General features: G+C 33.9%; 1 protein-coding gene, 1 long non-coding RNA gene and 1 pseudogene across 2 annotated transcripts; 1 reads left to right on the forward strand and 2 right to left on the reverse strand.

Moving 5' to 3' along the window:
* Positions 1-8116: 8116 nt before the first annotated feature.
* Positions 8117-14041, reverse strand: LOC145637827 (uncharacterized). The gene is made up of 3 exons (XR_014114485.1): positions 13822-14041; positions 12381-12431; positions 8117-8550 (listed from the first exon to the last, which is right to left on the reverse strand). It is a non-coding gene; the product is annotated as an uncharacterized LOC145637827 (long non-coding RNA).
* A 790-nt stretch (positions 14042-14831) lies between these two features.
* LOC145640198 (protein FAR1-RELATED SEQUENCE 5-like) lies at positions 14832-16678 on the reverse strand. Its single transcript, XM_081691501.1, has 3 exons — positions 16379-16678; positions 15735-16333; positions 14832-15240 (listed from the first exon to the last, which is right to left on the reverse strand). The coding sequence occupies exons 1-3, from the start codon at positions 16676-16678 to the stop codon at positions 14832-14834; spliced, it is 1308 nt and encodes a 435-aa protein (XP_081547627.1).
* A 5358-nt stretch (positions 16679-22036) lies between these two features.
* On the forward strand, positions 22037-25121 carry LOC145640199 (nucleobase-ascorbate transporter 6-like; annotated as a pseudogene).
* The last annotated feature ends 1903 nt before the right edge of the window (positions 25122-27024 follow it).

Raw genomic sequence — 27024 nt, forward strand, 5'->3', positions numbered from 1 at the left:
ATGTGCAATCATTGAGTGCGTTGGCCATGGTGAGTGAATTAGGAATTAAGGTTGGAAATGCTGATGAGGGGAAGAGTGAGGCTTTATAGTCGCTAAACTAGCGGGAAATGAATTCAATAATTTTGGCACCAAATATTTAACAATTTTAAAATTTTTTTAAGTTCAAAATTTTCAAAATATCACTATCATTTTCACGATATTCCTAATGACACACAATTGTTCAAGCTTTGGCAAATATATTAAAGTAAATGACATACAAATTGACAATTAGAGAATGTTGTTGAAAATACTTATTGTAACTACTTAACATATTAAGGAAGACATTTAGGAGAATAAAATAAACTAGGTAACTAAAATACCACACAATTAAGTACATTAAGACCGTACATAATTTCCTAAATGACAATAACAAGTAACGAAAAGACATAAACATTAGATCCTGTAATTGGCTCAATTTAATACAAAAGATAAATTGGAATTAAGAAGTTCTAAATGACATTAACTTCAACATAAATGACATATTATATTGTTCTGATTGAGACAAACATCCTTAACAAATTGAACTTCAAACAACTCAGGGGTGTTTAGATCATATGTGAGAAAAATTCCATGACCCGGCTTCAACTTCATTTGCCTCATCATTGGGAGAATTCTTTTCAGAGTTGCTAGAACAATCTTTAGTTCTCCCCTTATATCACCTTTCACAATTTGCAACTCGGCGTCCCAACGCTTCCTTTTATGACGCAAAGTAACGGAGTTGGTTTCTCCTAGGCCTTCAAAATTATTTCGAGCAAATTTTAACGGCACATTCTACAACAACAAAATTTGTCCAATTATCAATACAATGTTACAAATTTTTTTAAAAAAATACCCTAGAACGATTATATATAATATAAAACCTTACAAGTCGATAGTTCAAATTTTTTACCAGATTTCCTTGTTCAATGTACGAAGATGTGAGGGTAACCCCAAACGCAGTCTTTGTAGATTGAAATATCAACCTAGAAATTATTTGTCTGGTTCGTTGTTTGCCATTTTCAAAATCCATTATATCATTGCCACCAACAACAACGCCATATCCATAGTTATTCTGATTGCTTATGTTCTCTTGGACCCAGGTGATATCAACCCCACCCCTTATAACATGACAATGAAACTTACCGAAAAAACCGTAATAAATTACTAATTCATCACCATAGTGGATATCATTATCCAAAACAAATGCATTCCATCCATTTTCAATGTAGGTTACTATATTACCATCTTCCTTTTCCATTTCGGTTACAAACACATCCCAATATTAGTAGACGTGTCTAGGCCTCTATACACACGAGCATGTCCGCTCATGTCAGACATTAATCCTCTAAGTAGATGTGAAATCATCTGTACATATTAGTAGTAATTCATAAAGTTAGTGTTGGTTATTATATTATGAAACATGATTTGTTTTACGTAAAAGAGGAAAATGTCCTTAATAAAATAATAAAATAATTACCAATCGGCCATTGTCTTCATCACACAAAACGCTGAAATTAGGCAAACTTTCATACACCTTAAAAATAGCACGATCAAACCAAAAATAAAATTTGCAGACCATTGAACTATAATTAGTGACATTAGTATTTAGTCATTAATATTTAGTACAAAAAAATTTGGTAAAAGCTCAAATTAATACTTACAGCATCCATTTTGGGAGTCTTTCAGCAAACACGAATTTCTAAATGCCCTCGATTTGTAATTGAGTTGCACCTTATTGATTTACAGTCCATAATTTACAGTCCACGATTTATAGACAATTTCCCACCATATGCTATTGAAAGCCACTATATTAATTCAATGACAATTCACATCACACAATTGTGATAGATTTTGTTTCAAAAGATTCCCTGGTACATGTCTATAATGATTCTTTTATTGTCATTTTGATTTTTCGCGTGCTTGGACAAGTATATAAGTTAATACAGTGATACCTCACATCAAGCAAATTAAAAAGGGTTATTTTCAAAATCTTTCTTTATTACGGTCATCTAAATTTCTTTTATTGTCATCTATGTACAGACTTGTCATTGACTTAAAGTCAAAGATTCCCTAATGTATGTAACTCTAGATTCTTGCACCGTAAATGGCTCTTCAATAGTACATATGAGCAACGGTTAAATTTATTAAAAAGAAATTTGAAATTGTTAATTAATCCATTCAATTATCAATCAATAACTATATACTAAAAGACACACTAGCATTGACACGTGTCATTTTCTGGTGTGTCTATATTTTTTTTTGATTAAAATTCAATTAAGGAAACAAAATTTATTTACAAAAATAATTCTCTAATCTTATACGATATAATTAATTAAAATAAAAAATAATTGACATGTATTGTTTTTTTGAAACAATTTTTACACGAATATTTATATAGAAATTAAAAATTTAAAAATTTCTTACCTCATAATTTGTGAATTCATTTATTTTACTAATTTTCAACATCGTTTTACATCTAACATATCTTACGTAATTCTTTATATTGCTCAAAATTTGTCAACCATATTTTTTGATTTTTTTTATATATAAAAACTGATTATAATGATGGTTTAATTATGGTTATTAAAAATTACCGTGCATGGCACGGGAACTACCCTAGTTTTACATAATATATACACCTATCAATACAGGTAACCAAGTCGGGTTCGGTTGTGTAGAGAGTGATATCATCAGTTGTAATTGAGCTATATATAAACCCTTATTTTTTGTAATTGCGCTATCTTATTTTGTAATCATAACTTCATACTCAAAATTACCAACAAACATGCAGTGCATTGTCTTCCATCAACTTGTCAATTTGTCAAACTTCTCATTTAACAAATTGGCATCAATTGGTGTCATTCACTTATAAATTACATTCATATTCCAATTTAAATATTTTGGAAGTCTAATTGAAAAACACTATATTTTACATAAATGAAAATATATTATAGTCTGATGATGGTATCACTAATATCAGTACAAAATCGACTAGTAAATAGTTTACAAAACCATAAATATTTACAATGACTTGTCATGTTAATAACTTGAAAGAATCAAACCTGAATATTTATATGTCAATTTCATGTGATTTTCCAATGCTACATAATTATATTTGTTGCCAAGTTGATAATAATTTGATTTCTTGATGAAGGTAAAAGAATCTAAATTGTTTTAGTTTAAATTCATGAATTGACAAGTCACCATAAACCTTTCCATTTTATTCGATAGGCTTTAGTTCATTTTACTATCATGTGTACAATTTGCATCTCAGTCCACGCGTTACCTTCATTTTTGAAAAGGAAAATGTTTTTATGAGAAGGAAAATGTTTGCTATGACCTGAATTTATCACCATATTTAAGTTAAATTTTGGTAATAATTTTATGTTAAGGAAAATGTTTGCTAAAGACCAAAAATAATGATGTCTAACCCAAAGATAATAAATTTCATACCATATATGGCAGAAATCAAACTTATATTAGAATGTAATTGACCATATTAAACCAATAATTGACAGTATAAATAAGTTAAAAAAAATCAAAATGAATTTAAATAAGTTATAGGATCAGTCATATATGGTAGTATTACTGTCATTTATTCAGTTTATGATCAATTTTTTTAAAACCAGAAGTTATGATCATATTGTATTTGTTATATGATTATTCTTTTTGGTTTTAGTGTCATTTTGTAATTATTGTGATAATTACTTTATTTTCAGTTAATGATCATTATTAATCATATTGTGTTTGTTATATGATCATTATTTTTAGTTTTGCTGTCATTTTATAAATATTTTGATCATTTTTATTTTTACTGTAAATTTTGTAAATATTGTGATCATTACTTTAGTTAGAACATTTGGATCATATTGTTTTGTTATATGATCAAGTTCTTCTCGGCTATTGCTTTTGTAATATACGAAGTATTAATTCTTTTTGGTTTTAATGTCATTTTGTACTTATTGTGATTATTACTATAATTAAAATAAAACTAGGATCATGTTATGTGTCATTATTACTATATTATTACTATATTTAAAATATATTCAATTAAGCTTCTCTAATTCCACGAAGGAATCGGAAAATAAGTAAGACATTCAAAACGTGAGAAGGTTACACTTTTGAGTTATTGTGATCTAAATTTCCTATGATTACTGTCATATTTTGTTATATATAATGTCAATCTCTTTATGATTACTGTCATTCTTGCATTAAAAGAAATTGTGGTGTCCAATTAATTTATATAAAATAAAACATGAGGTCATATTATGTTATATATAATGTCAATCTCTTTATGATTACTGTCATTCTTGCATTATAACATATTAAGTCATATTGTGATGTTTATAGGGTCATTCAATTTATTTTTACTGTCATTTTACTTTGATAGTGTCCATTGCACTAATTGTAATATTATATTCTGATATGTGTGTAGTCATGTGTGTAGTCTTTTCCCCGCTAGTAAGCCCTTTTTGGCAATTAATGGATCTTATTCACCAAATATTCGATAAACAATTTTTGGCTTTACTATAAATACACAAAGATCTCCCCATAATCCAAACATCCTTTTCCCTTGACTTCTCCAAATTACAGTAAACCAAGAAAACCTTATTCACCAAATTAAGTCAAGTCGGTACTCTCTCTCAAAACCCAAGTATCCCAAGGGATGCACTCCTCTTGATGCTCAAACTGAAATATACTTTCTGGAACCAAACACCAAAAGGAAGAGTGAGATGGATTTTAACAATTTTCTCTATGCAGTTGTGAAGAAGGAGTCGTACGATGTCACATATCTCAATGACAACGACGCAAAGGCGTTGATAAGGAATCCAGAGGCACCGTTGCCTGACTGTTACCATGGACTCCAGATGATCAAGGAGGATGGCACCATGTGTCCGGCTCACCTTCCTAACTATTACGACATGTACGGTATAATATCAGATCCTTCCACTTTTTATTCAAAGCTTTTAAGTTTTGATTATTTTGCAATGGAGACTATCTTTAAGGTTGTTCCATCCGTTCTGAAAAAGTTTGTTGACCCTTTACCTGTTGTGAATTTGAAATGTCCAATTTATCGCCTTGGGAAACCGATTCCCACTGACTTAAAAATAGGTTTTGGAAGTGATGCACTTGTTGTTTACCATGTCAATGGAATGTTTACCACAGTTGACTTTGTAGTTCTCACTAGCCACCTTGTTGAAGAGGCCCATGCGTCTAGATTTTACAGTACAAGGTTAACACCAACACTTGAAAAGGATTGTCCCTCACTCCCCATAGGAACTCCAATTGTCGTATGGAATGTTAGGGATGTGTCTAGACCATCTTTGTTATTGAATTTCTAGTTAATGGTCCAGAAACACGGCCCCGAAGTTATAATACTCCTTGAGACACGAGCAACCATGAAGAATTGGACTCATCTGTATGAAAAATTCATGAAAAATAAAAATTTTGAAGAGGCGTATCTCCCGGGAGGAGGGCTAGCATCAGGTGTTATTGTTCTCTGGGATGCAAATCTGGTGGATTGTGAAACAATGTTCAACTCTAGGGGCACATGCGAGTTACTAGCTGAGGGTTCAGTCAAAGTAAGTGAACAGTTAGATTATAATTAAATTTTGTTAATTAATTGTATGTATTCGTTGTTATTGCATTACTCTACTATAATTAACTTTAAAAACATATGTCCTACAGGTGAAAGTGGATAATGAAGGTGGGAATGGAGCTAGTACATCAGACACAGCTGCTGGAGGCTCGGCTGATGAGGAGGAGTAGGTTTCGGGTTGCGAGGGGCTAAGCTATGAAGACCAGCTTTTAATTTCTAATTTCGAATGAACCATGTTTTTATGATTATGTTAAGAACAATTTTTAATTTGGGTTGTAATCCTTTCGGGTCGTATTTTTATGTCTTTAATTATCGTTATCGTATTATGTGGATTTTATTATGTTTGATTTAAATTAGGTTTGAACTTTTGTGGATTTTATGTTATTTTTATTACTTTGAAACTTATAATAAGTGAATTCAAATTATCAAACAAAGTAGAAATTAGGAACTACAAATATGTTGACTTAAAAATATATATGAAGTGATATATATGAAGTGTTAAAAATATAATAACACACTAGTAAATATATATACGAAGTGTTAAAAATATAAAAATATACTAGATTAGTCGAATATTAGTTTGATAGTTGACTTAGTGGTTTGATAATTGTTTGTTCCTATAATTGTTTGACAGTGAAGAATTAATTAAAGATAATTGTTTGATACTATGATTTGATGATAATAAACAATTGACATGATTTGATAATTATAATACTAAGGTTATATTTGTAGTCTAATGTCTAAAACTTCAAAATTAAAATTAATAGTTTTATTTTTACAATACGAAAATCAAAATTCCGAAACTATGTGGGCCGTTTAGTAAAGACCCTAAATTAATGGTTCTTATGAAGCGAGACAAATCTAAAGCTATTCGGGCTTGGTAACAAAATTAATTAAAAATAATTAGAAGAGGGCCAACCCTACTCTTATGCTTCACCATAGTAGTAATAAGTGAAACATAATTTATGGTCAAATTAGATCGAGCTAAATGTAAAATTAGATCGAGCTAAATGTAAATTAGATCGAGCTAAATGTAAAATAAGATCGGAGCTAAATGTAAATTAGATCGAGATAAGAAAAATGTAATTTAACCACATTCACATTAGACAAAATAGAATACAAAATAAGACACGAAATAGGAAGCAAATATGTGAATACTACTACTACAACCCAATCAAAAGCCCAAATGTGAGTACTTCCCAGTCCAAAAGCCCAAATGTGCCATCACTACTATTACATAAACATTTTCAAGATTACTTGTCCAATCTAATTGGCCAAATTCATATATTATAAGTTCAAACAACAACAAAGAAAGCATGTTCAACCCCAATAAACCCCGTTACGTTGGATCAGCTCATCTTCAACGTATATAGCATTCGGGTTTTCTTGGAAATCACCATTAGTGGTAAACGCATGTCCATCTTCACCTATAGCTTGGTGGTTCAATTCATTTCTAACAGTGTCTTCACTGAACTGAAAATACAAAACTCAGAATTAAATCAATGCTTCATTATTAAATCAAAGCTCATAATTATGTAAAGCTAAAGTTGTTAAAAACACATGAACTGATCAAATATACCACCCCTTGTTGTCCCAAGCTGTGATCGAAGTCTATCTGCCTTGCAACCGTTTCATCAAATAACTGATTTGGTTGAATTTGTTCCTTTTTCTTAGCTCTATCCTTTCGACGTTGCTTTTCTTCGTAGTATTTCCTCCTTGCGTCTTTCTGTCTGCAAACTTCTTCAAAGGTGGTCATAAACCTAGAAGCTCTAACACACCCAAGACCCCTATTTGAAGGTGGATCCTTAATGCCAACTCTTACACCAGTTTGCTGTGATTCATCCACAATCGTAAGATCAAGTCCATTAGTTCCTGCACCACCATATCCCCCTATGACACTCCGACCAATAGAAGAGGGAGTGTGAAAGACATTAGGGCATACCAGTACCTTGTTAGTGCTTTGGGGTGTGTTATCAGTAATGACTTCACCAACACTGCTCAAGGGAAGTGTAGGTTTCACAATCTCCTTAATCTTCAACTCTAAGTCTCGTAAGCATGCCATTAGCGTGGAAAAAGCTTCATCCTTCTCACAAGCACACTACTACAAAATCCGTGCTTTTGAGACGCTTTAAAAGCGTTTTTTCGATGCTAAAAAGCGTCAAAAATTTCCTGAATAAGTGAGTCGAAAAAATTATGGGTCATCAAAAAGCGTCGCAAATCTCGACGCTTAATTGTGTCCTAGTTTTTATACGAAGCGTCGACATTTGCTTTAGTTGGCGCACTTTCTCAATTTTAGCGACGCTTTTTTGTGTCCAGAGGCTTAAAATTGGCGATGCTTTTTTGTGTCTGAAGTTTCATGTATTGTTATTTTGGCGACGCTTTTTACTGTCAATATTTTCTATGATGGGATGCTTTTTCTTATCCAGATTCTATAGAGAAATGTCTAGAATATATTTACCAAAAAAAAAATCACACTAATAGTATACTAGTATTACAAAAATATTAATATATATACAACAAAATTAGGCTAAAATTTTTTATTGCATATAAATATATTATTGTATAGTATATGTACAATATCTCATAGTAATGAGTTTTCTATTTAAAAGATATAATTCTAACTTATAATACAATCATGACTAGTTGTAGTGGAATAAATCTGCTCAATGCTTCATAAAAAATCCTCAATCAACCTTCAATTTTGATACTCCTTAATCTACATGCAAGAGGGCATATAGAGAAGTTTAGATTGTGACCAATAATTGCTGCAATCTTCAATCAATCTCCATTGTAGCTGCTCCTTAATATGCTCATTTCCCTCTACTGTTTCTGGATCCTTCCCAGGAACTAGTGGTTTAGTTTGGCCTTAAGAGACAAACAACATCAGCAGCAACATTGTGTAGCAGAAGCAAGGTCTCAGTGTGGTCAGCATCCTGTAGCAACAACAACATCAATGTTTCTACAACTTATTATTCTAATTATGATGATTATAAAAGAAACCACATTGAAGACTTTAAGGGATTAACTAGAAGTCACCCCCTTCTTTCAGAATAAGGGTATTCAAGCATAATAAACCAGCAATACAAAAAGAAAGCATTTTTAAAAGAAGGCATTAAAGTGAAATAATATTCATTAATATAACTCAAAACTACACTACAGTAAGCTGAAAGTAAAAAATTTACCACCATGATGAAATGTTAAAACAGGATCAAGACACTTATGCTTCAATAGTAGCTAGATTATGCAGAAGCATATTAAACAGTTTAGAGAAACCAGAATCACAGCATATGGAAACTACAATTAACAAATACAAAAGATACATTTCATTTTATTGTAAAGGGAAGCTAAGGGGGGATAAGAGAGAGAAAGTTTTAGTTTCACACCTGAGACTTCAATAGGCTAAATGCTCATATCAGAGCGCGTCTACCAAACAAAAGTATATATGCTTATTTTAGAAAATGGAAAAAAATCACCTTTATTTTACACCAGACCCTCATATAATTGATAATCACTCTCATAGCATTCTACATAGAATGTAACATAGAGTTGCTATATTAAAACATTAACTAGCAAAAATAAAAGTCCAATGTATAGAATTCTCCATTAATTTGTTTCAAGTCATCCTCACTTCTCATGAATCAACATATTAAAATTTGATATTGCTGATAATCAATCAATCAATCAATCAATCAATCAAAGCCTTAATCCCAAAAGTGGGGTCGGCTAACATGAACCAAATTTGATTATTCCGTGTAGTCATCAACATAAATCTTTCTCCTCCATCCCTTACGATCCAAAACTTCATCCTCACGTAAATCCATGCACTTCATATCCTTCCTCACTCCTTCCAACCAAGTCATCTTTGGTCTCCCTCTTCCTCGTTTAATCCCTCCATGGTCCCACTCTTCCACTCTTCGCACCGGTGCACCCTCGGGTCTCCGTCTTACATGTCCAAACCAACGCAGACGATTTTCCCTTAATTTATCTACAATGCCCGCCACACCTACTTTCTTGCGAATAACCTCATTTCTGATTCTATCTCTTAAAGTGTTTCCACACATCCACCTTAACATGCGCATTTCCGTAACCTCCATCTTTTTAATATGCTCTTTCTTAGAAGCCCAACATTCTGTACCATAGAGCAACACTGGTCTTATGGCAGTCCTGTAGAATTTTCCCTTCAACTTTAAGGGAATGCTGCGGTCGCATAGCACTCCCGTGGCCGCTCTCCATTTAAGCCACCCTGACTTAATCCTGTGGGTCACGTCTTGATCAATGTCACCATTCTTCTGGATGATCGACCCTAGGTACTTAAAACATTCACTCATGGTCAAATCCTTTCCATCCAAACTCACCACTTCATTGCTTGTCCCCCTCTGAGTGCCAAAACGACATACCAAATATTCAGTCTTACTCCGACTTAGCTTAAACCCTCTAGATTCCAACCTTTGCCTCCATTGCTCCAACTTGACATTAACCCCATCCTTAGTCTCATCCACCAAAACGATATCATCTGCGAACAGCATACACCATGGAACCTCATCTTGAATTGGTCTAGTTAATTCGTCTAGAACCGTTGCAAAAAGAAAAGGGCTTAATGCAGACCCTTGATGCAATCCGATTGTAATAGGGAAATCTTTTGTCAACCCTCCGCATGTCCTCACATTTGTTGACACATCCCGATACATATCCTTAACTAGGTCTACATACCTTCGTGGGATACCTTTCTTCAACATTGCCCACCAAAGTATCTCTCTTGGCACCTTGTCATATGCCTTCTCTAAATCAATAAAGACCATATGAAGATCTTTCTTCTTTACCCTATAAAACTCCATCATTTGTCTTATCAAATGGATTGCCTCCATAGTAGATCTCCCAGGCATAAAACCAAATTGGTTATCTGAAATGCTTGTGCATGCCCTCAACCTTTGTTCAATCACCCTTTCCCACAACTTCATAGTATGGCTCATAAGCTTAATTCCTCGATAGTTAGAACAATCTTGAGCGTCTCCTTTGTTTTTATAAACCGGGACCAAGGTGCTCTTCCTCCAATCTTGTGGGATCCTTGTAGCCGTCCATATCTTGTTGAAAAGGTTTGTTAACCAATCAATACCAATCTTACCCAAACACCTCCACACCTCTATCGGTACCCCATCAGGGCCAACCGCCTTCTTAGGTTTCATCTTCCTCAGTGCAATCTCCACCTCTACTCTCCTAATCCTTCGCACATACTCCATGTTGATTTCTTCATCACTCATAGAGGTATCTCCTATCACACCTCCATTACTTCCATTAAATAATTCATCGAAGTACCCCTTCCACCTGTCCTTGATGCCCTCCTCTTGCACTAGGACCATTTGGTTCTTATCTTTGACACACTTCACCATGCCAATATCCTTCCTTGCCTCTTGTCTTCTCTTTGCCATCTTATAAATGATCCTTTCTCCCTCCTTGGAATCAAGCTTTTCATAAACCTCCTGATATGCCTTTTCTTTTGCTTGGCGAACAGCTGCCTTTGCCTTACTCTTAGCCTCCTTATACGCTGCAAAGGTTTCATCACTCCTACATTTTCCTAAGGCTTGATAGCATTCCCTTTTTTGCTTAATTACTGCTTTCACCTCTTCATTCCACCACGAAGTATCTCTCTGTACCGAAGTTCTTCCCCTTACTTCCCCTAAGACCTCTTTGGCCACTCTTAGGAAACAGTTCTTCATTCGTAACCAGGTCATGTCCGGATCCACCTCTCCATCCCAATCCGCTTCTTCAATTACCTTTTCTGTAAAAACCTTAGCTTTTGCATCCCTTAGGGTCCACCATCTTATCCTTGGTTCTTCTTGTCTAACTTTTTTCTTCGCCTTCTCTTTCAGACGAATAGTCATTACCAATAGCCGGTGTTGGGTGACCACACTCTCCCCTGGGATAACCTTACAGTTTATGCAACTTTGTCTATCTATGCTCCTTGTGAGCAGGAAGTCTATTTGAGTTGCATTTGCTCCATTCCGAAAAGTTATCAAGTGTGAATCCCTCTTCTTAAACCAAGTATTAGCCAAAATTAAATTAGCCTTCAAAATTAAGTCGGATTCAAGAACTAGAATTCCAAAATTTAGAGAATATAAAAGGAATAAAATTACAAATTTTTATCTAAAAAAAAGCAAAACCTTCAAAGGACAAAAGTAATATAAGTGATTGTGTTGTGCATATCACATCAATTTTGAGTTATTTTAAAAATACTTCGTATTACAAAAAAAAAAAAAAAAAAAAAAAAAAAAAAAAAAAAGAATCAAGGACCAAAGTACTTATTGCAAACCTCTGAAGCATCAGTCCTACTCCTTGTGTGATGTATCACCTAACTAGAATATACTAAAAGAGTTAAATTATAGCATCCAAAAAACATTAAAGCACTACAGTAGGATGAAACGGCAGGAGTAGCACTACAACATCTCATACAAAGCAGCAGGAATCTAACAATGCTAGAGAATTTGTTTTATTCATATTCCTTAATTGGACAAAAACACACAGAAAGAAAGACAAATAATATCAAGTCATGAACACGTAAAAAAACTACAATCAGATCATAACATAAACACACAAAAAGAGTTGGTCACTTCCATATAGTTGGCATAGAGGAATTTTCGAAACAAAACATGCTTGATACTTTATCATATCATACTACTAAAATCAACTGTAATATAAAATTTTGAGATAATCTTATAATCTTGCAATTTAAAATTAAAAATAAAAACTCAAGATAAGCAAAACATACCAGCAGCAAGACGTTGCTTGAGTTTTTTTATATAATTGTTAGGATATATACCTGAGAGAATACAATAAATAAGAATTCATTAGTAGTCAGAATGAAAATGGATTGTTTTCATAAACAACACTAATATATATAGCAATCCTATTTCATTCATAAAATCAGTTTTTAGTTATTTTAAAAATTATTGCATAACAAAATAAAATAAAATATGAAAGACAAAAGTGCTATGTAAAACCTCTTAATCATCACTTCTACTCGTTGTGTGATGTATCACCAAATTGGCAAGTCAACACAAGAGATTAAGTAGGCTAATTTTCAAGAATCTACTTAACGCACCAACTTATTCAATGAAAATTGATGAATTATTTGGATGGAGGCACTAAAGCACCATTGTCAGAGGGATATGATAGTGGGTTATGGTATCCTTAAACAATGTACTAAAAAACTAATTAGTTTAGCTATGATAATTTTGCTAATGCTTCCTTAACCGTGGCAAATGTATGCATCATATTTGATGAGCTTAATGAAAAACTAATCAATCATGAGCTAAATCTTAAACATAAAGGTAATAAAGCTCAAATGTTTCTTGCCATTGTCAACTACACAACAAAATCAAGCATTTCATCACCTCGCCAAAACAGGAATGCTAACACATCTTTTATGAGAAATTTTGAGATATCCATCTTGGTATCTTAACTTATTTGAATGTAAATTGAATATAACTTATAATAACTATGTTTTTTAACCAAAGTAATAAGATCAAGGATGGTTAAGAATTCAGATGATATTGATAATAAGTCAATGCAAACTTAAAAATGTATGAAAGCTTATCGTTTTTTAACCCTGCAACATCAAATGATTGATTAGTCCAAGTAAATAAAAAACAAAGAAAATTTTGATAAAAGTTGAACCAGTGAAATGTATTCAACTTCACTTTTTTCTCTGACACCTAAAACCATTTAATCACCACTATAACACTCCATTTTATTATATACTATGTATCTCTAAACAATCATGTAAAATGATATCGTACTTATTTAAATTGAACCTAACTAGTGAAATTCCATAAAATTGAAATCCAATCTACCGAGACCAAATCTTGAGTTCATATAGCGCAAAACCCAGCCGATAAAATGAAAAGGGATTATCTGAGTAATAAAACAAGACCAAATTAAATGACATTCTGCAATAATTGAGATTTTAAATCAATTAGACTAAAACCCAAAATAATTGAAGCGTAAATAAACTAAAACGCTCAATAAACCTTATGCACGCAACACGCCATATAGTTATACACCCTAGATTTAAATACAATGGCTTTCTACTACTACACAATAAATAAAAATTCAATGTAACTTCACAACAAATTAATAAAACCAAGTATATCCCTGAATGATATTCAAGCACAATGGCAGGAAATTGATTAGAAAAAGAACGATATTACCATGAATTGAAGCAATTAACAAGCAGCGGAAGAAATTTAACACGACTTCAACCTATATTCGCTGAATTTCAGGCGGCATCAAAGGATAAATATGATTGTATAAGAATAGAGGAACAGGATCGTGATGAACAATTAGTTTTAGAGTATGAATATTTCAGATCTGAAAGCTAGAGAAAGAGAAGAGAGAGAGAGGGTTTCCATTACGTGTGTGGGTAGTAGGGGCAGTTTATGATTTTTTTTATGTTTTAAAATTTCATACACCGCTTTTTTGAAGTCATGGGTTGCGTTAGTCACGTGCGAGTCATACAATATTTTCGACGCTTTTCCATGTCGAGAAACTACTTCGACTTAAAAAAGCGTCGACAAAAAACGAAAACATATTTTTCAACCGACGCCTCATAGACAGCGTCGAGTCAACAATGTCTAAAAAGTAAGGGATTTGTAGTAGTGGCAAGATATGAAATGGCCTCAAATACTATGTTCATCTTGTCAAAACGGAGTACATCCACAATCTTAGATATATCATTGTAACTTTAGTATGCTTGCGGTAAATATCTTTACGACTTCTGTGGCACGTTAGGAACATGTTGTACTTCCAGAGCGTTGATGCAATGCCTGCAAAGAATCCCATTGCATTCGAACATCTTTCATTCACATTCCACTTCCTTACTTTTTGCATTGTACAAAACCCGATAAATTCACCAACTTGCCATAGGCTTTTCTTTTTTTTTTCAAATTCGTTCCAAGCATAGACTCTGTCTGTAATTAGGTGCTCATAGCACCCATCCCCAAGCTCTTGCAAGCTACTACAAGTATTCATAATTTTTTTGATGAATTTTTCGACAAAAATACTGGACTCCGTGACTTTGCAGAGAAATATGTGAGGGCTATGGAGCACCGTAGGGAAGCAGAGAGGTTGGCAGACGGTAATTCGGCTTTGTATCTTCATGGACTAATAACATATTTCAAGATTGAAGAGACGTTCAAGAATGTATACACAGATGCAAAATTCATGGAGGTGCAACGAGAATGTAAGAGATTGATGTGGTCTTCATTCCAGCCCAAAACATGTGCTTCATGGCCGCTGGTATCCACATTTCCCGCTTTGAATACAAAACAGCAAGCCAGAAGTTACTCTCTAACTTATAGGTTGCTATAAACTCCTTCCACCTCAACTCAAATTCTTCCATACTTAAACTATCAGAAATGATATGTTTGAGCACCTCTTTGAATTCTGTATATCCTTTACACTTCCCTAACTTAGAACCAAATTTGTCAGTGATATGCCACATGCACCATCTATGCCTAGTTTGCGGCATAACAACCTTCAATGCTTTTCTCATGGCTGGGTCTTGATCTGTCAGAATAGCCATGGGAGGAGTTCCTCCAACTGCATCTAACCAGGTTGAAAACACCCACCTATTACAACAAATTAAACAATAACACATATCAATATCTTAATCCTACTACACCGATTCGGGTTATCGATGAAAGAAGGCAAAAAATTGCAAGATGACACGAACAACAACGACCAGCAGAAGAGGACAAAAAGAAGAATTTTCTATGATTTTTGGGTGCATAGCCACTTGGCAGAACAGGACAGGTTTCTATGATTGTTGGTGTTACTGTGGGCAATGGGTCAGTTAGTATGTAATGATTCGTAGGGGATTGTAAATTTGTAAAGAGTATGTGGATTTTGATTTTAAACTACTAAATCACTAAGGTGACTTAATTGTAAACAGATATTAGCAAAGGTAAATGAATCACAAAATTATAACTCACTTGAAAGTTTTAGTAGATTCCCGCGAGATTAGTGCACAACCAAGCAACTTTGTCTGCCCATGATGGTTAACGCCAACAAAATTGGCAAAAGGTAAATTATATTTATTGTGAGGAAGGTCGTATCGAAACACACGACGTCACCAAAATCATCAAATGCAACCCGACTCCTAGGATCTACCCTTAAAACATCCTGCAGAACCCCATTCTGATCCAATCGCTGCATGTGATAAAAATTCTTGTTGTTATTTTGCATCATTTTAAAATAACTCATCATTGCACTTGCATCACCATCTTTGAATTTCAATTTCTTCTCCCTAGCCCTCAAGTTGTGCAAGTCCTTCTTAGTAAATGGCATATTTTCTAAGCCATTCCTCTCGACAGCAATCATATTATGCATTGTTAAAGTGCTAATACCGACATCATCACCAAATTGAAGCCTTCGCTTAACATATAACACTTTCTCCAATTCATCCAACCTGTACTTTGGCACAAACATTTCTTTAGATGGGGTGGGATTATAGTTAGTATGCTTCAAAACTACACTCTTCAGCTCCCATCTACCATTGTCCAACAACTTTGCATACACCTTTGCACCACAACCGCATTTTTTCGACTTTTTGGTTGCAACAGGTTCACCTTCTAACTCCCTTGACACTCTCTTTCCACTAACCCTCCTTCTAGAATCTGGTTTACCGGCACAATCACATTTCCAAGTTGTACCACGTTTTACCTTCACTCATTGTACCCACTTATAAGCACTTTGAGCAAGCACTACCCCAAATCCTTCTTGCTTCCCATATGCATTGTAAAAAACATCAGCTTCTTGCCATGAATTGAAAATCATTCCCACCTCAGGGGGATCCACCCTAACACAGTCCAGGTTCACCATGTTCTGAAGATTAGTATTCACCTCCTTCTCATCTGGAGTGCAATAACCTGCAGGGTCACCAATACCCACTGCAATAATCTCATCCGTTTGTTGATCATACTCCACTATCTCATCTATTAATTCGTCATACTCCACCATCTCCTCCATTTGTAGAACATAATCACCATACTCACCACCAACTGCCATTCAAACCTATTTACAATTATATACAACCAACTGTAAGCCACATATTTAGACAATAAGTTCACAACAAATTATGTCAATTTTTAAACCCGACAAATCAGAAACGCAAAACACAATTCAATGTTACAATTGTAATATAATGAAAAGCATAAAGATATTCTACTTAATATAATACCAAGTATTATTGTGTATATAATTTGCTTTGACAGGAAAAAACAACTTATATCAGTCATGGTTTACATTCATTAAATAATGTACACTCAAAAATTGTGGAAATCCTGATAAAATTCTATTTTATACACAGCCACCAGTTGGTACAAATCAAGCATTCATAAAAAATTGTACACAACAGACCAGTTGGATGAATTTGAGCAACTAAAATAAATTCATGGAATGAGTATTAGATTAGCATGTACAAATTAGGGGTGAGCATGGGACGGATACCCGTACCATTAGTACTAACGGTTCGGGTACCCGATAACCAAAATCACTAAAAGTGATACCCATAACCGGAACCAATAAGTTCGGGTACCCGGATTTTCGGATCGGTTATCGGGTACCCAATAAGATATCCAATAATGATTATTAAACTCAATTATGTAGTTATTATGATATAATTTACAACTTATTAAAAACAATACCATATGATCTTGACCAAATTATTAATAATATTACTAATCATTGATATTATAAAGTGATTTTGAAGTAAAGTAAAAGTTTAGACATATATTAATAGATTTAAGTAGGAAAAAAAAAATAAAAAAAATGCTTATTGGATCGGATCGGGTAACCGTTAATTTTAAAATGATACCCATAACCATACCCGATATCAAATTATCGGAACGAGTACCCGAACCGTTATGGTTATCGGATTGGGTACCCTAATTTTCGGAACGGTTACGGATCGGTTTTTCCGGTTTTCGGTTTTTCGGGTAGTTTTGCTCAGCCCTAGTACAAATTGGATAACCAATTACTGCACAAGAATCAGATTTGTTGGATAAAACAAACAATTCAATGCCAGCACAAATTCAATACCATTGCTTCATTTAATTGAATCAAGATTAACCAAAAATAGAAATACAATTTAACTACACTTACAATGTCAACGTCGAAGGCTTTGATTCAACAACTCTGACACCCGAAATTTGCACACAAGAACCAAATTTCACAAACAAAGATTATAGAAACCCTAAATTCGCCAAATTCATTATCAAATAGGACATCAGAAATCCCCAAAGTAATCACACAAACCCTAGCTTCACAACCCTTACCCCATTAGGAATTTCAAAATGTGTAGGAATTTGAAGGCATAGCAGAAGAAAGACGAGGAAGAGAGAAGCTGAGTTCAATTTGCGAACAAGCCAAATTGAAAAAAAGGGAAATGTGAGTAACGGGAACATTTGTTCAAAACGGGAACATTTGTTCAAATGTGTGCATGGACCAGTGCATGGCTAAGAGTTTTCCCCTAGTATGTGACTATAACTTTAGGACTTAAAAAGTTAAAATTGGCAAGGGACTGTTAATAAGGGAGTGAGAGATTACCATTTTTTTTTTTTTTTGGTTTTTCTAAGCTATACCCCTAAGGTATTCGAGTTTCAAAGATGTACCCATGCTTTTTCAAATTTCTAAGTTGTGCCCCTCAACTCACTACCATTAATGAATGATACTCTCCTTGGGACTTCCACGTCACCTAAAGTTAACTATAAATTTAATAGAAAGATGATAAAAGGTAAGGAAATGGTAGGAGAAATAAATCTTAGCCACTACAACCCTAATAATGAAAACTGAAACCACAAAATCACACTCTCAAATAACTTTTAAACAACTAATAAGGTTACATTTTAGTATTGATAAGGAGTTGAAGGGCACACTTTAGAAACTTGAAAAGGCATGGGTACACCTTAGAAACAAGAATACCTTAGGGGTATAGCTTAGAAAAAACTTTTTTTTTTTTTTTTTTTTTTTTTTTTCATTGTTAAATGCAAATTTAGGGGATTTCAGTCAAAAATTTGCAAATTAAGCGGATTTAGCGGGTGGAAGTTAAGGACTTTGATTCACTCTGGTAGATTACTCATACTACAATTCCACAGTATTACAACTTCTGATGGACACTCTACAATTCTCTCTGTAACATACTCGTATTAAACTTCAAATCAAAACAACAATTCAACCAAAACCAACAAAAATTAAATAAAAAATGGAGGATAACAAAAAAATTCATCCAAATTTGCCTGCAAATTACGTCACCATTGTCGACCTTCAGAAGCGATGGATGAAGCAGCAACAGCAGCAGCAGCAGCAACAACAGGAGGAGATGAAGAGAGAGAAAGAGGAGTCCAATCAGTCCATACTCAGCAAAAATTATAGTGATGGTGTTAAACTAACCTCTAATGGTGTCAAATCAAGCTCGCAATTCCAGAAATTTAATCGCTTCAAATCCGACAGAAACCCTAGTTTTGCAATTCGGAAGCCGTGTCATGGGAAGTTTAACGGTGAGAAGCCATTGCAGGCGTTTCGAGTGATGGAGAAGGTGAGCAATTCAAGAATAATGGCGTCGGAAATCAATGTTGATGGTAACAGAATGGAATTGATTAAGAGAGAGAAAGTATTGAGATGTGAAGATGTGAATAGAGGGTTTCGATTTCAGAAAATTGATCGATCAAAATCTGATGGAAACCCTAATTTCAAATTTGGTAAAAAGGTTTTTTATGGAAGGAGTCGATTGAAGGAGGTTCCAATCGTGGAAAAGAAGAGCAATCTAATGCCTGAAACGTCGGGAAACAATGCTGCATTTGCGAAAGTTGGAATTGATGATGGAGTTGCAGATGAGAAGAGAACAAAGAAGATTAAGAAGAAGAAGAAGAAGATGAAGAATAGGAATGGAAATGGAAATATGGTTGTTGATGTTCGAGCAGTGGAGACAGAAGGCAAGCAATGGAAAGGGGAATTGACTGCTGATGAACTGGTGGCGAAGGCGAAAGATGGGCTAGGAAAAGGGGAATGGAATGCTGATGATCAGATTGTGGAGGCGAAAGACCGTGGGAAAGGGGAATTGACTGCTGATGATCAGGTTAAGGAGGCAAAAGACGAGCTAGGAAATGGGATATTGACTGCTGATGATCAGGTTGTAGAGGCGAAAAACCATGGGAAAGGGGAATTGACTGATGATCAGCTAGTTAAGGACAAAGACTGGCGAGGAAAAGTGGAATTGAGTTTGGATGATCAGGTTGCGGAAGAGAAAGATGAGCAAGGGAAAGGGAAAATGACTGCAGATGATCAGGCGGAGGTGAAAGAGAAGCAAGAGGATAGACAGATGACTTTGGATGATCAGTTGGCAGATGTCAAAGCTAAGTTGAAGGGGGTTTCTGTTAGAGAGAGGGAGTGGAAAAATGGGAGATCAATTGCTTTGAAAGAAGGGTTTAGAAGGGTGGGTTGGGGTTACAGAAGAGTTGAGCCCAGGGGTTTTGGTGGGAGATTTTGTGAAGTTAAGAGTGAGATGAGAACTCAAGGTGAAGGAGTGAATGTGAATGATCAGTCCTGTGGTAGTGAGAAATCAATGGCTGCAGTTAATGGGGGTGGAAGAGTATTCAATGGATGGCAGTATAATGGGGGTTACACCGGAGGAGTGTATATGAATGATCAATCTTCTGGTAGTGAGATATCTATGGCTGCAGGTAATGGGCGTGGAAGAGTAGTAAATCGATTGCGGTATAGCAAGGATAACAGCGGAGGGAATGTGAATGATCCGTCTTCTGGTAGTGAGATATCGATGGCTGCAGTTGATTCAGGTGAAAGAGAAGTAAGTCGATGGCGGTATAACAGGGATAACAGCGGAAGAATGTATGTGAATGATCAATTTTCTGGTAGGGAGACATCTATGGCTGCAGAGAATGGGAGAGTAAGAGTAGTAAATCGATGGCATTATAACAGGGATAACCGTGGCGGAGTGAATGTGAATGGTCAGTTTTCTGGAAGTGAGATAACGATGGCTGCAGTTAATTCTGGTGGAAGAGAAGTAAATCAATGGCGTTATAACAGGGATAACCGTGGAGGAGTGAATGTGAATGATAATTTTTCTGGTAGTGTCAATCGATGGGGGTGTTACAGAGGTTACAGAGGGGGTAAGGACTGGAAAATGGGTAGGAAGATGACAGACGGTGGTGGATATAGTGGTCAGAAGAGGGCAGAAGGTGATAGACATGGTGGTGGGTTAATGTGGGTGAAAAAGTGTGAAGTATCAGAGTAAATCAAGGTTGTTAGTTAATGATTATTAAGTGCTAACTTATAAGGGGATTATATTTTAGGCCAGTTAACAAAATTTTACTTATTAACCTCATCTATAGAATTAAAAAAAATACTGTATATATATACACAGTAATTGCCTAGTAAATTGAGGGTTTGTGAGCTTGGTAGTCGATAGTTCCTCGGGGTTGGTTCAGGTTATCACGGCATGTCTAAGATTATGTTTCTTTGATATATCTTGTAAATATGGAAAAATATCAATGGACTTAATTGGTGAAAGTATTCTAAAATTTGCCTGAAATTACATTGTATGTCTTCATTATGTTTCTCAATTGCTGATTTGGTGCATTAAATTTAGATGCGTATTAATTTTAGGAACTCTGGTTGTTCAATTTGCTATGTTTATGTAAAGTTACCAAATACTACAATTGTAATTAAAATAATAATGCAGATATTTACAATCATTGCATATTGATCTTTTACGTACACTAAGGCCCTATTCTCTTCACCTTAAAAAATATAATATTAAGTAAAAATAATTTCAGTTTAATTGAAATAAGTTCAGTTCAGTAAAATTAATTTCAATTTAGTAAAAATAATTTCAGTTCAGTAAAAATAAGTTCAATTTAATAAAATTCAGTTTTCTTAAAGAAGAATTATAATAGAAAATCAGTAAAAATAATTTCAGTTCATTAAAAATAATTTAAGTTCAGTAAAAATAATTTCAGTTCAGTAAAATCAGTTCAGCAAAATTAAGGTGAATCAAACGGGGCTAATTGGAAAGATGAAGACAATTTCTGTAATCAACATTTCCTTTATTGCAAAGTCAAGAATTCAGCAATTCTTATGAGGAAAACGGTAACATAAAAAGGAAATAAAAATCATCATTAACTTGTATTTCGGGAATTATATCATAATAAATGCTGATAATTACTATTTCAGAAATTATTACAGCTTTATTATGATGCTTTATAAATCCAAATCATTGCAATTTTTTTTGAAGCTGAAATTTTAGGCTTCACAGAGTAAGGAGTTTTGTCCATTTTTGTGAAAAACACAATATTCAACAAACTATAGTTATCTGTAAGAAAAGACTGTAACAATAGCGTGTGGAAAAATATGGTTGGAGGCGGGAATGCAGGTGGTGGAAATAGCAGTGGAAACACTACTAAGGTCGAAGAAGTGAAACCTCATCCGGTTATGGAGACCCTTTCTGGTGTTCAGTATTGCATCAACACCAATCCTCCGTTTTGTACGTCCTCTTTTTTTTCTCCTTTTCTTCTTCCATATGTTTCTTTGTTTTAAATTTGATCAAATACTTGATCACGTACCGATATCCAATACATCCACCTTGAGTCAAAGTAATATAAGGCTTCTAAGATTTGTGTTATACATTACAATGCAGTGGAATCAACTGTATTGGGGTTCCAGCATTCTTTGTTAACCCTTGGAATTATTACTGGCGTCTCAACCATCATCGTCCCTCAAATGGGTGGCAACAATGTAAGCAGCATTATGTATTAAACCTGTTTGCAATTTATCTACTTTGATAACAGAAGATTACCAAAAGCTGAACTCAATGACCTAATCTTGTAATCCTTTTCTTGTAAAGCATGATAAGGCTGAGGTGATCCAAAGCATGATGTTTGTGTCGTCAATCAGCACATTGCTTCAGACATTAGTAGGGACTCGTCTTCCTGTTGTTATTGGCGCTTCTCACACATTTGTCATCCCAATGAAGACTATAGTGCTCTCCATGAGTCTATTGTGTATAGATCAACACCAACCCCCTGAAAAGGTCTGTTCTTGTTTATCGTAGTATTAGATTAGTAGAATGGTTTTTTTAATGCAGTTTTTTCATTGGTTTATCTTATTTATTTATTTTTGGCTAGACATTTGCGAATACAATGGCAACAATGCAAGGTGCTTTGCTTGTTGCATCTGTTATCCAAATTATTCTTGGTTTCTCTGGACTGTGGAGACTCTTTGTAAGGTATGTAATCTGCTGTTTATTCCGAATTCATTTTTTGTTAAAACAGTTGTTAAGTTTTTATATATTGTGGTAGGTCGCTAAGCCCTCTGTCAATGGTTCCATTTATAACACACTGGCCTCGGGCTTTTTTCCTTTGGCATTCCCAGGGTAATTCTTTGTCCTTCACATTTGATTCATGAATCATTACGTTACAGGGATACATATAAAATCATGTTTATATGGAGAATCATGAGTAAGTTTATTTTTTTCAACAGTACAGTATTGTGGCTTAATGGATAATTATCTGTTTAGCTGGCAGATTGTGTAGAAATTGGGCTTCCTCATTTGATTTTAATGCTTATATTATCTCAGGTAATTTCAATATATTCTACTTTCATATAAAACTCTTGATTTGATTCACTTAAAGTTTAATTATCTGTATATGGCATATACAGTTTAAAACTCTTTTACTAAGCATAAATTATGCCATGTTTTGGGTTTTTTCGGCCAACAGTATGTTTCCACTTTTCTGAAGACAAACAGGCTGATATTTGATCGATATGCAATCATATTTTCCACGGCAGTCATTTGGATTTATGCCTTAATCCTTACTTCGTGTGGTGTTTATGACAACAAACCAACAGCAACTCAACTAAGTTGCCGGACAGATCGTGCAGGACTCGTACATGAAGCTGATTGGTCAGATTTCAATGCATAGTGAAAGGTTTATATCATTACACTTGACAAAATTTTTAACCCCAAAAATTGGACTCCTGCATATAGGGTTTATTTACCAAGACCTTTTCAATGGGGGAAGCCAATTGTCGACTTTAGAGAAGCTACACCAATTATATTTGCTGGACTAGTTGCACTTGTTGAGGTAAGCTCTACAAACTTATCGTAGCTACTCTGTTAGAAAGTGCAGTGCTGATAGTGACTAGATTAATAGCTTTGTATACCCTTACTTCACTTTTGTTGCAGAGTACTGGCACATTTATAGCAGCAGCACGATATGCAAGTGCAACACCAGTGCCTCCATCTGTAATCAGCCGTGGGACTTTCTGGCTGGTTTGTTACGGAAATTTTGTTCCCTGTATATATTATGTATAAAGTATTTGACCTAGTTAAATGAATGCCTCTAATTTTTCCATTATACTCTGACAGGGAATCGGAACGTTGCTAAATGGTGTATTTGGTGCTGTCACTGGCCCTACTGCTTCTGTGTAAGATCATTGTGTGTGTGTGTGTTTGTGTGTTGTGTTGTTTTCTTTTTCTGTTTTGGGTTAGCAATGGATTCTAAAAAATCTAGCCTTCGTGTTTTTGTGTGAGACAGAGAAAGTGCTGGTCTGCTTGGATTGACTAGAGTTGGAAGTAGGAGAGTAATCCAAATCTCTACTGGATTTATGCTTATTTTCTCAATATTTGGTAAGCTAATCAAAAGCTATCTAAAGATCAATTTGTAAACTTAATTGAAGTAAAATAAGTAACCTCACTCTGAGATGTTAAAATGAAAAAAGTTTACTCCAGTTTCTTATATAGGCCTTATATATGTGTATGCAGGGAAACTTGCCGCCTTTTTTGCTTCTGTACCGTATCCCATCATGGCGGCTACCTATTGCATTCTTTATGCCTATGTCTGTAAGTACTTCTAATCTTTTAACTTAATAAGAATTCACCGAGATACACTTTTTTTTTTTTAACCAATGTTGATATTTAAACAAGAGACTACTGTATTGAATACACATATTTGCAGCTTCTGCAGGTCTGAATCACCTCCAGTTTTGTAACTTAAACAGTTTTAGAACATTATTCATATTAGGTCTTGCGTTCTTCATGGCAATTTCCGTCCCACAACACTTTAGAGATTACCTTCCAACATCTAATTCAAGCCATATAAACACCCGATCAAAATGGGTAATTTTCACTCCTTTTTGACTCCCTTGTGTCCGAACTTTTTATTAATGTTATTCTTGAATTTCATATGTTGCAGTTAAATGACACGGTGGCGGTCGTTTTCATATCATCTCCAGCAGTGGCGATAATTGTAGGTATGGTGCTGGATAACACAATGAATAGCGAGGAAGAGGCTTCGAGGAATGACAGTGGGAAAAATTGGTGGGAAAGGTTCATACAGTTTACTAAAGACTTAAGGAATGCTGAATTCTACTCTTTGCCTTGCAGACTTGGCAATTGTTTCCCGTCCTTATAGTTCGCTCAAACATTGAAGTGTCTTATATATATATAATTGAGATCATGTGAGAACCAATGTTATAATAGAAACTAGGAACTAATCTCATTCATTGATTGCACTACATCTAATGGCTGACATTGTACCCACTTTCAATAATGACATTTTCGTAATTTTGCTGTTTTCAAACTTTTTTTCTAGTCTTTTTTAACTTTTATGACAATTTCATTTAATTTAAAACTGATTTCATTTACTTTTACTAAATTTTCATTTACTTTTGAGAAATGAAATTGAAAACTACTTTATAAAGTTAAAATATTACAAAATGCCATTAATGACATGGGATGCATGTGAGTTGTCCGATTAATATGACCTAAGGGTGTAGATTAGTTGCTAATTCTTATTTTAGCCATGGTTCTCATTATAATTTGGTTATATATATATATATATATATATATATATATATATATAGGGGAGGGATCCGGTGAGAATAGGTTCATATGTGAGAATTCATACTTATATGAGAACTGATTTAAAATTTAGAACATGTGAGTAAAAATTTAGAACATGCGAGTTAAAATTTAGAACATGTGACTCAAACTAAAATTCTGAACATATGAGTAATAATTTAGAACATTTGTGTGAGTAATATGTTTAGAACATCTGATTTAAGAATTAGAACAAGTGATTAAAAATTTATAAAATTTGCTTTATGAAATTTTAAACATATGAGTAAATTTAGAACATCTGATTTAAGATTATGAACATGTGAATAAAAATTTTGAACAAACTGATATAGAATATAGAAAGTGTGAGTAAAGAATTTAGAACATACGTGTAAAAAAATAGAACATACGCTTTAAAATCTGGAACATATAATTAAAAATCTTAGAACACACGTTTTAAAATTTAGAACATATAAATTAAAATTTTGGAACAAGTTATTTAAAATTTATGACATCAAACTTAACTAATTTATGGTTTAGAACATGTGAATACTAAATTAGAACATTTGATTTAATTTAGAACACCTAAGGAAAAGTTTAGAACATCATATTTAAAATTTAGAACATACGAGTAAAAATTTAGAACATAAAGAGTGTTCTCACATAAGAAAAATTCTCACGAGAGCCTTCCCCTATATATATATATATATATATATATATATATATATATATATATATATATATATATATATATATATATATATATATATATATATATAAAGAAAAATATTGTAGCTTACTATGTCATTAACTTTGTTATTATTTCTATGATAGATTCATAGATTTTCTGCACTGCATATACCAAATACCAATCATTTTAATGTATGAATTTGAAGCAAGCCATTTACATGGGATATCTACTCTATAGCTTGTAAAAATTGAGTATAATTGCTATCCTATCAAACCCTAATATGCTTCACAAAAAATAGGTTAAACAATTTATTTTGAGTTTGAATTAGTCAGGTGAAAGGACTTCCCGTGGCACCAAATGGAATTTAGGGAACGGAAGGCAGAGGATGGATTTTTCTTATTGAATACCTAATGAACAAAGGGCACCAATAGAGCTTGACAAAATCAGAATAGTTGTGTATCCAAATTTGATACAAGAATTCAAAAGAATGAATTTAACAAAAAATACAACAATGAACATGCTCAAACCAATTTATTTATACAATGAAGAACTCAAAGACATATTACTTACCTCAAAAGCACGAGTCTTTTAATACCTTTCACTTCTCCAATAAAGGTTAATCTTCATGTGAATATTCTTCACAAAAAATAGGTTAAACAATTTATTTTGAGTTTGAATTAGTTAGGTGAAAGGACTTCCCATGGCACCAAATGGAATTTAGGGAAGGGAAGGCAAAGGATGGATAGATTCTTCTTATTGAATACCTAATGAACAAAGGGCACCAATAGAACTTGACAAAATCAGAATAGT

This window comes from Chenopodium album, chromosome 7 (genome assembly GCF_948465745.1).
Source record: "Chenopodium album chromosome 7, dcCheAlbu1.1, whole genome shotgun sequence".
NCBI classification, from domain to species: Eukaryota; Viridiplantae; Streptophyta; class Magnoliopsida; order Caryophyllales; family Amaranthaceae; genus Chenopodium; species Chenopodium album.

Coding starts and splice junctions, on each gene's coding strand:
- LOC145640198 (XM_081691501.1), bottom strand. CDS start 16,678: ATGGCAGTTGGTGGTGAGTATGGTGATTATGTTCTACAAATGGAGGAG. Junction 16,334..16,378: donor GGAAGCAAGAAGGATTTGGG/GTAGTGCTTGCT, acceptor CAATGAGTGAAG/GTAAAACGTGGTACAACTTG. Junction 15,241..15,734: donor GATGATTTTGGTGACGTCGT/GTGTTTCGATAC, acceptor TTGTTGTAATAG/GTGGGTGTTTTCAACCTGGT.